The sequence below is a fragment of the Cololabis saira genome, chromosome 7 (genome assembly GCF_033807715.1).
Source record: "Cololabis saira isolate AMF1-May2022 chromosome 7, fColSai1.1, whole genome shotgun sequence".
Taxonomy (NCBI): domain Eukaryota; kingdom Metazoa; phylum Chordata; class Actinopteri; order Beloniformes; family Belonidae; genus Cololabis; species Cololabis saira.
Window position 1 is genome coordinate 12,774,614 of NC_084593.1, and position 13,103 is coordinate 12,787,716.

General features: G+C 46.2%; 1 protein-coding gene across 1 annotated transcript; it reads left to right on the top strand.

Moving 5' to 3' along the window:
• The first annotated feature begins 4,523 nt into the window (after positions 1-4,523).
• On the top strand, positions 4,524-5,369 carry LOC133446764 (putative nuclease HARBI1). Its single transcript, XM_061724839.1, has 2 exons — positions 4,524-4,748; positions 4,952-5,369. The coding sequence occupies exons 1-2, from the start codon at positions 4,628-4,630 to the stop codon at positions 5,311-5,313; spliced, it is 483 nt and encodes a 160-aa protein (XP_061580823.1). The 5' UTR covers positions 4,524-4,627; the 3' UTR covers positions 5,314-5,369.
• The last annotated feature ends 7,734 nt before the right edge of the window (positions 5,370-13,103 follow it).

A 13,103-nucleotide genomic window follows, 5' to 3' on the forward strand; every position in this document is an offset into this window, starting at 1 on the left:
TCAGGAAAACAAAGGCAAGAACCAATGTTAAACAACGATGCATCTCAGTGACGGGAGTTAATCTGTGGAAGAGCTTAGATACAGAAATGAAAATGTGTAGCACGTTATTACAATTCAAAAGCACCTATAAATACAAAATGATTAATACATATAAAGCAAAGGTATAATACACATAGGCATGTACTTATGGACATGTGTATATGTCCATCCATCGATTATCTATACCCGCTTTATCCTTTGCAGGGTCACGGGGGTCTGCTGTAGCCTATCCCAGTTATTTTCAGGCGAGAGGCAGGGGTTAAACCCTGGACAGGTCGCCAGTCCATCGCAGGGCCACATATACAGACAACCAGACACACTCACACCTACGGGCAATTTAGAATCACCAATTAATTTAGAATTTAGAATCACCTAGCATGCATGTTTTTGGACTGTGGGAGGAAACCGAAGTACCCGGAGGAAACCCACGCAAGCTAACCACTAAGCCACCGTGCTGCCATGCACATATACTGTGTGTGTGATATTGTGTATGTTTGTGTACAGTTGTTTTGTTTATACTCGGGCAACTTCTCATATGGATTTATTTATGTATTTTGTTTCATTCTCTAAATCCTAAATGCACTAATTTATAATCGTTCTTAAAAGGGTAGGTGTCATAAGATTAGCTCAGTCTACACCTTTTGGTCCTTGGTTTTTAGTTAAAATTATATATATGTATACCGGGGAGAACATGCAAACTCCACACAGAAAGGTCCTGCTGGGCCTGGGAGTCGAACCGGGGACCTTCTTGCTGTGAGGCAACAGTGCTAACCACTAAGCCACTGTGCTGGGTTATTTGTGTTGTGGAAATTGAAAGGAACAATAAACTAAACTAAACTAAACTGAAGTTTCTCAGGTATCAGTTCAGCAATGTTGCGTGCCCATAAACTACAATCAGATGACTATTTAAACATAGTTAATGACCTGGTTTTCCATCAATGGATTATTTTTTCTCCCCTGATGAGACAGGCATATTCCAATATGACAATGTCAGGATTCATTAGGCTCAGATTGTGATTGACTGAGTAGTCCATGCACATGTGGTAAGACGCACTTAAGTGCTTATTTGTGAGTGCGCAGCCTTGACCAATGGCGTGCGTCGCCAGCCTATTTAAGGGGAAGTGATGGTGAACCCGGAAAGAAAGCGCGACTCTTCGCCCCCGCCCACTGCGGGTTCCAGTCGGGTTCCTGTCTCGTTCCTCATCCACCTGTGGCTTTGGCCGGCTCGTGTCAGAAGCGGATCTTGTGGCAAGATGCAACTGGTACGTAGTCGGCTGGTTACAGCATGCTGTGACGGCCCCCTGTGGTTACTTTTGTCTAATTTACTGCCGACCTGCACCTGATCACTTTTTCTAGCACGTCCGTCGTTCAGCGTCCTTTCAGTCGGTCGCAGCTGCGCCTTCTGAAGGATGATTGGCTCGCTGGGAGCGTCTGCAGCGCAGACGACTCGTGAAATGCAGCGAGCCGCTTTAGAATGATTAAGAAGCCTTACATCGCCTGGTATGTGTCTTTTTATCTTTATGAATCCCGATCTCGCTGCAGTTATTTGTGGCATCAATTAAGTGTTTTGTACGTCCTTAGGTGTTGCTGGTTTTAGCCCCCACTGCCGTTCTTGCCAGCGTTCTTGTCTATGGGAAAAACAGAGCCGTGGTCTGGCTGGACTGACGCGGCCGCTCACGTGAAGAGGCTGCAAGACCTTCGAGCATCCAAGACTTTTTATAGCCTACTTAGTTTTTATCAATTGTGCGCGTGTGTGCGTGTGTGTGTGTGTGTGTGTGTGTGTGTGTGTGAGAGAGAGAGAGAGAGAGAGAGTGTGTGTTTGGAGCGTGGTGTGAGGGATATTCTTCTTTTGGGTTAATTTGTGTTCCTTTTGTTGCCCCTGCTTTAAACCTATTGGCAGGAGGTCCATTTGTATAACCGCAGATAACCAATAAGGTTTTTGGGCCGGGTTTATTGTGTTCTTTATTTTTTGTGTTATTTGTTTTGGGGCTCGAGAGCTTGTTGAGTTCATACGTCGTGTGTGGTTGGTAACCACATTGGTTAATTTCTTTATTTTTCTTTCTATTACTTTTGTGCTGTTTATATTTGGTTTTGTATGTTTGTTCATCTCCTAATACCCTTTTTGGTTTCTTTGCTTTCCAGGTGCTGAGCGTCCACGGCGGGGTGGCAAGCCAATCCTTGGGTGATACGTGTGACACGTGTGTCTGCATGGTGTGAATCTCTGGACCATTGATCCATTTCTTTGGTAACCCCCCCTGCTGGTGGGCCTCAGCCCTGTCCTTAGCGAGGATCCCCTCATCCCTGCCCCAAAATACGGGGGTGTGATTGTGCTATATATTGTATTGTTTTAAAAGGAATCCTGTTTTTTTATAGACATTAAATAAAATAAGAATTTGTATTTTCACAACCGTTTTGTCTCTGGTGTATTGGTCATCCCAAGATCTCACGTGCGCCCTTAAACTGTATTGGGCCACACACACATATGGATTGCCCACCTGAATTCAGACCTTAAACCACTGAAAATCTCAAGGATCTGCTGAGAAGACTTAAACAGCAGTCCTGAAGAACAAAGAAAACGCCAGACAGAAATAGATGTGACGTTGCATGGGCTCACGGAGACAGTTGCATGTTGAAAGTAATCAAAGTTAAGATGCTTCGTTGAGAAATGTCTTGTTTTCTCTTTGAACATGGCATTATTCACCAGACATATCAAACATACTGCCAGTGAATCAATACATATGACGAATAATGGTCAAAACAGTCTATGCCAACTTTTTTTTTCTTTTCTGAAGCGTTCATCGATTCTGTTAAGCCATCAAAACTGATGCGTTATTGACCTGTCACTGCAGAGAGATTTATCAGTCCACTCTTAACATGCAGTCAAGCTAAAAGACTTTAAATGCTGTGGAGTTTTTAATCAACACCATCACCTTACCATTTCATTTTTTTCTATTGATTCAAGACAAACATTTAAGGAGTGCTAAAGGCTGATTTATGGTTCCGCGTTAAATCGACGCAGAGACTACGGCGTAGGGTACGCGGCGCCGCGTACCTTACGCCGTACCCTACGGCGTAGCCTCTGCGTCGATTTAACGCAGAACCATACTTCAGGCTTAAGTGACCATAGACCATATTTTGCCCATTTGTGACTTTAAAACTACCAATCAACCTATAATGATTGATTCAATGTCAATCAATTGTAAAACTTCCTGTAAATATACCTGGAATCAGACGATTATTAATAAAATCTTTTAACCTGAGAGAAATGGTGATTTTAAAGTCACTTTTTTTGCATCTTCACATGAAGGCATACAGGTGTCGCATTTCAGTTCGTGATGGAAGGATAGGATGAAGGAAAGGTTTACGTATCCCTTAAAACAGATTCTTCAGTGACACGTTTCAAAAGGAGTGCTGTCTGACAACACTTCATGGATCACTGGCAAGATGACAGCTGAAACAAGTTAAGTCCTTTAACCGTATAGACACATTTATAAAATTCAGCAAACATTGAATCATCTACTTTTGTATTGCTTTGGGGAATTGCAGCCCTCTTCATAAGACCGAAAAACCTTAAAAGTATTTGTTATCATGCTGATAATAAAGTTCAGCTGATTGTTATCTAAAGGACATCTGGAGGATTAAAGGACTGATGTCTCAGCAGGACTTAGAAGACCTGGGGCCTTATGTACTAAGAGTGCGGCGCACAAAAAACGTGCGTACGCCACTTTTAACGCTCACGGTCGGATGTACAAAGAATGACGTGAACGTAGAAAGCTGCGGTCCGGCACTCACACATCAAGGCTGTTACACGCACTTTTCTGAGGTTCTGTCCGTTGGCGACACTCACTGGTGATGCAGTGAAGTGCAGAATATGAGGAAACGTGACGTCAACAATAAGTTCACGACCACATGAAGGACACGACAGTCCCCAATCATCAAATAAGTGACACACGGGTGGAACTGCACCAATTACACAATTAACCACATGGTCTGAACATATAAAGGTCGGCGCAGGACAACGTAACCTGTGCAAATCACAATGGCAGTACTGCTCGTGGTAGACGACTGCAATAATGGGAGAATCAGGAGGGAGCGCATCTTCAGGGACCACACTGATTTACTGGCCCACGATGATGACTGGCTGGTCAGCCGTTTCAGATTTCCAAGAGCAATCCTCTTGGAACTCTGTGCTGAGTTGGGTCCCAGTTTGGAGAGGAGCACAAGGAGGAGCCACGCACTACCTGTCCCCCTGCAAGTGCTGACCACACTTGGTTTCCTGGCTACCGGGTCCTACCAGCGCGAGTTGGCAGACCGGTCAGGAATAAGCCAGTCCGCACTGAGCCGTGCAATGCCAGCTGTATGGGACGGGATCATCCGCAAGTTCGGCAGGTACATCAGATTCCCGTATGGTGCAGCTGACCTTGCAAATATTAAAACGCAATTTGCAGCAATTGCCAGTTTCCCTAATGTAATCGGTGTGATTGACTGCACACACATTGCAATAAAGGCGCCATCGGTGGATGAATTTGCGTATGTCAATCGCAAAAACTTTCATTCCATCAACGTGCAGATCATATGTGACGCACAGATGCGCTTCACAAATGTTGTGGCAAGGTGGCCTGGCTCCACCCACGACTCCTTCATCCTCGCCAACAGCCTGATGGGGATGAGGCTCCAAGCTGGCAGGGTGCGGGATGGATGGCTCCTTGGTAAGTGATCGCTTACAATGTCGAAAATAAAGCCACTTCACAGTTCTTCAGTTATTATTTATTGGTTATTTCCATTTTTTAATTTAGTTGTATAGACCGTTGAGCGTGTGTGTGCGTTTCGGCTGCTGCAGGACTGAATTTCTCCTCTGGGAGATCAATGAAGTCTATTCTATTCATTAATGTGTCTATTGACAACCCATCAGGTGACAGCGGCTATCCACTGAAGGGGTGGTTGATGACCCCCCTCACCAACCCCCAGACTGCCCGAGAACTCGCTTACAACCACGCTCATACCATCACTAGAGCTGTTGTAGAGCGAGCGATCGGGCAGCTGAAATGTCGGTGGCGCTGCCTGGACAGGAGCGGGGGGATGCTGCTGTACCGCCCCGACAAGGTGGGCCGCATCATTATTGCTTGTGCCACCTTGCACAATCTGGCGCACCGCCATGGCGTCCCACTGGCAGAGGTGGAGGAGCCGGCAAACGAGCCAGAGCCAGCACCCCCCCTTGTGCAACCTCATGCAGCTGCCATTCGGGCCCGACAACGTGTCATTGACACACTATAGATGGGAAACTCAGTCAAGGTTCATTTTTTAACGTTTTATTATTGTATTATTTTAGTAGTGATCTGCTCCAGTGAGTCAGCAATGCGTGACATGGTTGCATTTAGTTGGTCAATTCCCCGACTGATCCTTTCGTGAATATCCAGGACCGCCTGCGTCAGCATGAGGCCGGTCGGACGGGCCTCAGGATCGGAGGCAGCGGTGGCGCGGGGTTCCTCAGATGGGAGGGAGGAGGCTGTGACCCCCGAGGTTCCCGGTTCGGCATCATCTGAATAAAATTGTAACAATATCACTTCAGTCACTCGAGTCTATTATTTCAATGCAAGCATAAATAAGTTTACTTCACTGTGGGTTATGGTACACTTGGAGTTAATTTACCTTCATTTAGCTGCTCAAATGAGACGGAGTCGCCCTCAGGGACAGATAGGAATCCTGTGAGGACGGTCTCACCCACGATTGCGCACACGCGCTCCTCAAAAGGGGTGAGCGCCTCCGTTCCTGCTCCACCACCCGTCATGGCCGCACTTCGCCGGTGTGCAGCCGCTCTCTTCTTTACCTCCATCTTTATGTCCGACCACTTCTTTTTTAATTCCTGTGGGCTGCGGTGCTCCGACCCCACAGCGTTTACGGACACAGCCACAAGATCCCACTCGCCTTTTTTCTTCTTTGTATTTATCCCAGAGGACAGGGAGCCAAAAAGGACGGTCTTCCTGGCCTCCACCTCTGTTAAAAGCGTTTCCAGCTCACACTCTGTGAATCTTCTCTTTTTGGTTGCTTTTGCCATTTCTAAAGTTTATTTGGCCGATTTGCACTTGCTGTTTTATACTCATGATCATGCGTCAGGGCGGAGTTTTGCGCTCCCGCATGTGCGCTCAATTCCACGCTGATTGTGATGTACAGAGAAAACTGCGTGGATTTGGGCGTACGCACAGCTTTGTACATATGAATTTTTGCGGTCTTGTTAATTCCACGCACGGATTCACGTTGAAATCCACGCACTCTTAGTACATGAGGCCCCTGGTCCAGCTTTTATCTTCGGTAGACTGGACTACTGTAACGCTGGTCCCACGGGTCCATCTAGAACCTCCAGTTCTCACTAAGACCGAGAGACCAGAGTCCTCACTAAGATCAAGATAGTGGACCATATAAGTTCAGGTCTTAGATCTCTACACCAGCTTCCTGTCTGTCCCAGAACAGATGTTCAACCCTGCTGCTGGTTTATGAACCTCTGAATTGTCTCGGACCAAAGCACATATCTCCTGGTCCATGATGAACCAACCAGAGCCCTCAGGTCGTCAGGGCCACGCCTACTTCCTGTATCCAGAGTTACAACCAAACACGGTGAGGCAGCGTTGAGCTTTTATGCTCCTCACTTGTGGAACAAACTCCCAGAATGCAGGGCTGCTGAAACTCTCGATTACTTTAAAGGTATTGTGACATCATTTTTAACATGCTTTTAACACTATTAAAAGTCTTGGCCAACATCCCTCAAATGTGTCTAAAAGAGTGTAACAAGAAAAACTTCACTCTAGTACTCCATTCCTGGCTTTTTATGACAGTGTTTTTTTGCGCCGTGAAAAACGCGTCCTTTTCCCCCTTTCCTGTCAATCATTGCGCCGCTCCTCCTCCCAACCTCCTCCAACCCACCCATACGCTCACAGCGGCGTCAGAGAGTTAAGCCGGGAGCGACAGGTGAAGCATGCACGGAAAAGCAGCAGTCCACAGCAAACAATCATAAAAATAAAGGCATGCAAGCAGCAGTGTCCCCTTATCTTAAGTCCATTCAGTGGCCGCGGGTCTTTTTAGCAGTTTTCCTCCGGTGATTAGAACAAAAGAGGCTCTAAACAGCTCTGTGTTAAGCCTGATTTATGGTTCCGCGTTAAATCGACGCAGAGCCTACGCCGTAGGGTTCAGCGTACGGTGCGCGTCTCTCTGCGTCGGTGTAACGCGGAACCATAAATCAGCCTTTATGGTGCGCTGGAGAGGAGAGGAGGCAGGGAGCTGGGTGGAGGGGGCGGTGATTTAGCGGGTCTATACGTAACGATCCGCCACCAAACCAGGTGCGCCGTTTTTGCATAGTTATGCGGAAAATCCCAGAAAGCACACAATACACTGAATGTTAAAAGTTCGTGGTTTTTTGGGTGTAATTGATGTCAAGACACCCAACAAAACACAAAAAATCAAGAAAAATTTGTTTTTCATGTCACAATACCTTTAAGTCTAGGTTGAAAACCTTTTTATTTACTGCTGCTATATAACGCACTACAACCTTTATTTGTTGTATTCTTTTTCATTTGTCTGTCTGTCACTAATTCTGCTCTAAAAAAATGCATTTCAAAAAATATATTTTTATGTAAACCACTTTGAGTTGTCATGTAAATGAAACGAGCTGTACAACTAAACGTGCCTTGCTTTGTGTCTCAATCTGAGCTGCCTTGTTGATCAAGTAGGATGTCAAATGGTTTTAATCAAGGGAACACAAACAACTCCATCTCCCAGAGTGATGGAGGTCATTGCTTCAGAGTGTGAAAAGAAGTCTGTTGCTCTGTTTTGACTGAAAATGTGCACAGCTGCAGTAGAAAAACCAGTTCACCGCCCTCCATTTTGGTTTGTTTACATGAGTTCTCTGCATATATACGACCATCATTTGATCAGGAAATGTCAGCTAGGACACACAGATTGGATATGATCACTTGAAATATGTAAAGCATCCAGTCAGTCAGGAATCCTGACCAGATTTCCCTATAATGGGATTCAGGCTGCTGCCAGACTCTAGTCTCAGTGACAACTAAAGGACAATGCAGCGCTGGAACAATTGTAAAGAAAAAAATTTCAAAAAATCATAGCAACCTGTTAAACTTTGGTTCAGATCTCCTCCTTTAAAACTGAAAATGTAAGCATTGATTGTGGAAGATGATACACTCACCAAGTACAGCTGAAATTTACATTATTATTGGTTTGTGTTCAAATCAAAGAGTCCAAACATAAAAGTTAGCATAAATGGAAGGAAGTGGTTGTCAGTTTTTTAGAGAAGCTGTGATGTTAGTTGAAGCTCACAGGCTTTAAATCAATCTCTTCTTCTTTCTTCTCCCTGTTTCTGTTTGTAGTTTGATTCCTCTGAAACAATTTGATTAAAGTGGCTGGTTGACTTAATTCAGAACGAAAGCTCGGCTACATTTGCTTATCATTCCTTTTGAAGTCCTCTTCCCACCCAGCAACGCTCCTTCCCAGAGTCATGGGTTTTTTTCATCATCTTTTCATTATTTAAAAGGAAAAAAAAAAACAAAAAAAGAAAAGAAATCCAACCATTCTCATTAATTTCACAATTACTCCAGTCCCTGTCAGAAAAGAAGGCCTAATCACAATCAAAAACAGGGAAAAATGTTATTGTTTGATCGAATTCTGATCTGGCAGCGCCTTGTCGTTGTTTCAAATGCTGGCAGAAGGACTTGATTTCTTTTACTGCTACTTTCAAAGAAGCCTTTCATCTTCAGTATTTTTTGACATAATTCAAAAGTCAGTCTGACTGGTGGTGCGGTGAAGTGTCAAGGAGGGTAGAGCACATTAGAGACATAGAAAAGTCATAATTTACTACAAAAATATCCATCACTAGGGAGTCATTTAATCCTGCACTGAGTCATAAAAGCTTCTTTATCCTGAAAAAAACAAATGAGAAGCCGACAATGGGTAGAAAACTGCACTTGTGCAGAAGGTTCAAACCGCGATTAATTAGCCTGATTGAAAGACTATATTTAATTAGCATAAACATGAAAGTTGAAGAATAAATGTGTGTGTGTCTGTGAGAACAAACTGATGCAAGGATTCAAGCAGGTTCCACAAATCCAGAACATTTAGCATGAAAACATGGGGATGATGAAGGTATGCTTTCAGTTCTGTCTCTGTTCTATTGTTTTGGTGATGTTTTGTGATATTGATCAATTTCTTTCTCCACTTCTCTTTGAATGCTCATACTCATCTTGCAACCTCAAAGGCACCAGTTTGAAAAATGTGAGATGGATGCTGTGAAATCTCTGGCCATCAGCTGAAAACGCTCCTCGTGCTGCAGATAGTGACTTCATGCGCACGCAGCCATCCGTGGATAACAGTGTGCGCATGGTTTTCTCGCTGATGTTCTGCCAGACTTGGAATGCAGCCATGCTGACTTCCTGCTCATTTCATGGGATCTGGTCTTGTGGATTGATACGCTGAGGTCGTGTCCCTGTCTTGGACGCTCCAAAACATCCCACTGCTTGGTCGGACACTCTTTGGCTGCCTCGTCTGTATATTCAGGATTACTGTCCTGCTGCGTGATGAAACTACTTCAAGACCATTTTGACACATTTTCCAGGGCAACACAAAGACTCATAGATAACAAAATCTGCTGGGAAACAGACCTCGCTGAAGCCAGATCTAGTCTGTGCAGTCAGACAGACTCTACCTCTGGGATCAGGCTTAGAACTTTAGTTTTTGATAACGCTTATAGTTCCAGGCAGCCCCTATTGACCCTGAGCCATCCCTTTGTGGGGCTCCACTCGTTCTTTACCTTACATTGAGTTGAGTATTCTTCCCAAACAATGCAACTTTGATCTCATCAGTCCAAAAAGCCTTTTTCCCAGTGGTGTTGTAGATTGCCAAGATGCTGTTTGGCAAACTTTAGGTGTGCAGCAGTGTTTATTTTGGAGAGCAGCCGCGTCCTCCGTGGTGTTTTGGCCACGGGCAGCCAGTCTGTTTAACGACTTGTCCATGGTACGCCCATGAACAGAAATGTTTGCCGGGTCCAGGGATGTTTTCCAGCCCATAGCTGTTATTCATGGGCTCTTCTGTAACTCACTGAGGATCCTGTGTTCTGCCTTTGGAGTCTTCTTGGCTGGATGCCCACTTCCAGAAACAGTAGCCCCACTGCGAAGCTGTCTCCATTTATAGATAGATGTGGACTGAAAAGTGTCTCAAAACTTAAAGTTGACTGTATCTCTACAGCCTTTTACAGACTAACTAATGTGTTTAGTTTTCTATGAAAGGGACAGTAGTTTCATTTTATATATTTACTTATTTTTGTCCTCATATATATGCATATATATAAAGTGAATGAGTGTGTGTGTGTGTGTGTGTGTGTGTGTGTGTGTGTGTGTGTGTGTGTGTGTGTGTGTGTGTGTGTGTGTGTGTGTGTGTGTGTGTGTGTGAGTCCTTCACCGCTCCTCTGCGACAGTCGCGTCTGACATTTTTTATTAATATTTTGATTCCATATTCTGACAAAAAGGACCAAAATCACCAAAGTGAAACACGAATCTACAAGACTGGTAGAAAGACAAGACAGCGATAGGTGCACTTTGTGTAGTGTGGTGACTGCTGTAATGTCTGTGTGATGTTTGTTCCAGTGTGTTGCAGTAAAGAAAAACATGCAGAGAGAGAGAGAGAGAGAGAGAGAGAGAGAGAGAGAGAGAGAGAGAGCGAGAGAGAGATACAAGTCCATTTAAGTATTTTTGAATGTGTGTGTGTGCATACATGTATGATCATACATACAAATAAACATACCAGCATGCACTTATTCATCTATGGATACACACACACACACACACACACACACACACACACACACACACACACACACACACACACACACACACACAAGGGTGCACACAAGCTGGTAGTCGAGGCTTAGGTACCATGCCGACGCATTTATTGTAGTGTATGTATTAGTAGTGGTGTCACACTTTTACTAGTTGTCTAGTCTAGTCCGGTTCCAGACTGGTTCTGGTTCTGGTTCTGGTTCTGGGCCAGTGCTGAGTTTGGAACCGGGTTTTCTGTTTCCACTGACAAAGAACTGGCTCCGGTTCCAAGGTAGCACCAACTGCTGGTCTGGAGGAAAGAACTACTTACGTAAGCGGAGGGGGTGGAGTTATTAAGACCAACGTCAATAGCAAGACTGGGAGATGGAGACATTATCAAATAAGAATGAATCTGGATGCAGCAAAGCATCATGGGTCTGAGGAGGAGACAACCTGTCTTTTAGAGATGTGTCCACAGAGGAGCTACGTGGACCAAGTCCTGTTAGAGCAGATACCTTGTTGTTGCTTCAACTTTCGTGCCAATGCAAATGCAGCGACGTGATGACGTGGCTCCCCTTAGCACACGAGCTGTGGAAAAACAAGCTGGTTCCAAGTTGAACGAGTTGTGAACCAGGACCAGCGCTGTTTTGGTGGAAAGGGGGTATGAGATGAAGAGGTACACATACCTGTAAATACACTCTTAATAATATACTATTAATAATGATAATCATAACAACAACCACAAGGCTACTAATAATAATACTACCAACCCCAGTGTCATTATAGCTGCTAATATAATTAGTAGTAGTAGTACAACAGTAACTAATTTTTATCATCATCACTAAATCAGACTAACTAATGTTTATCTCTTCAGAGGCTTCCTTTCTGAGGCTTCTTATAAACAGCAAACCTTAAATGTTGAGCGTCTTTAATCAAATTAGCTCGATACCACACCACCAAAATGATTTAATCAATTGCACTGCAGATGCTGGGGTCAGGGTACGAGATTCTGAAGAGCGCAGAGAGACCATTTGTAATGAAATAGATGTTATTTAAATACAACTGAATTTAGTTTAATAAATGTACAAACTTGTCACAAGGCGTGGTGTTGAGGACCCAAACGCAAGGAGAGAGAGGGAGGCTGGAGGCAGGAGTTCTCAAAAAACAGAAGGATTTATTCCACAAAAAAGCCAAACTAAAATGCTGCAGAGCAGGATCAAAAACAACTCACGTATACAGGGATCGAAAACCAGGAGTACATGGAGGGAACAAACAGTACGGACCGACAGGCAACAAAGGAATGACAAGACCAGATATACACAGGGGATAACGAGACACGACGAGACACAGGTGCAGACACAATCAGGGCAAAGGGGAAACAGGAGGGACAGAACTAAAACTCAAACTGGGGGGAAGTGTCAAACCCTGACAGTACCCCCCCCTCAAGGGACAGATCCCAGATGTCCCAACAGTCCACACCCAGGGCGGGCAGAGGGGGCCCAGGCCCCACACGGCCAAAGTTCCGGGGGCCGTCCTCGGGACTGAGCAGACCAGCGAGAGCGTTCCGGGGGCCGTCCTCGAGGCCGGGCAGACCGGCGAGAGAGTTCCGGAGGACGCCGACGGGGCCGGGCCAACCGGAGAGTCATTTTGGGGGCCCAACACCGGAACCAGACTCGGGGCCGGGCACACCGGCAAGAGGGCCGTTTTCGGGGCTGGGCAGATCCATCCGGGACCGCTTCAGGAACTGAGATGGGCGGCGGGACCGCCTCAGGAACCGAGATGGGCGGCGGGACCGCCTCAGGAACCGAGATGGGCGGCGGGACCGCCTCAGGAACCGAGATGGGCGGCGGGACTGCCTCAGGAACAGAGGCAGACAGGATGCGGGGCGCCGGAACAGGGGCAGACAGGATGCGAGGGGCCGGAACAGGGGCAGACAGGATGCGGGGCGCCGGAACAGGGGCAGACAGGATGCGGGGCGCCGGAACAGGGGCAGACAGGATGCGGGGCGCCGGAACAGGGGCAGACAGGATGCGGGGCGCCGGAACAGGGGCAGACAGGATGCGGGGCGCCGGAACAGGGGCAGACAGGATGCGGGGCGCCGGAACAGGGGCAGACAGGATGCGGGGCGCCGGAACAGGGGCAGACAGGCTGCGGGGCGCCGGAACAGGGGCAGACAGGCTGCGGGGCGCCGGAACAGGGGCAGACAGGCTGCGGGGCGCCGGAACAGGGGCAGACAGGCTGCGGGGC

Excerpts from the sequence above, each read along its gene's own strand:
- LOC133446764 (XM_061724839.1), top strand. The coding sequence starts at position 4,628 with ATGCGCTTCACAAATGTTGTGGCAAGGTGGCCTGGCTCCACCCACGAC. Across the intron at positions 4,749-4,951 it reads GCGGGATGGATGGCTCCTTG|GTGACAGCGGCTATCCACTG; the intron begins GTAAGTGATCGC and ends ACAACCCATCAG.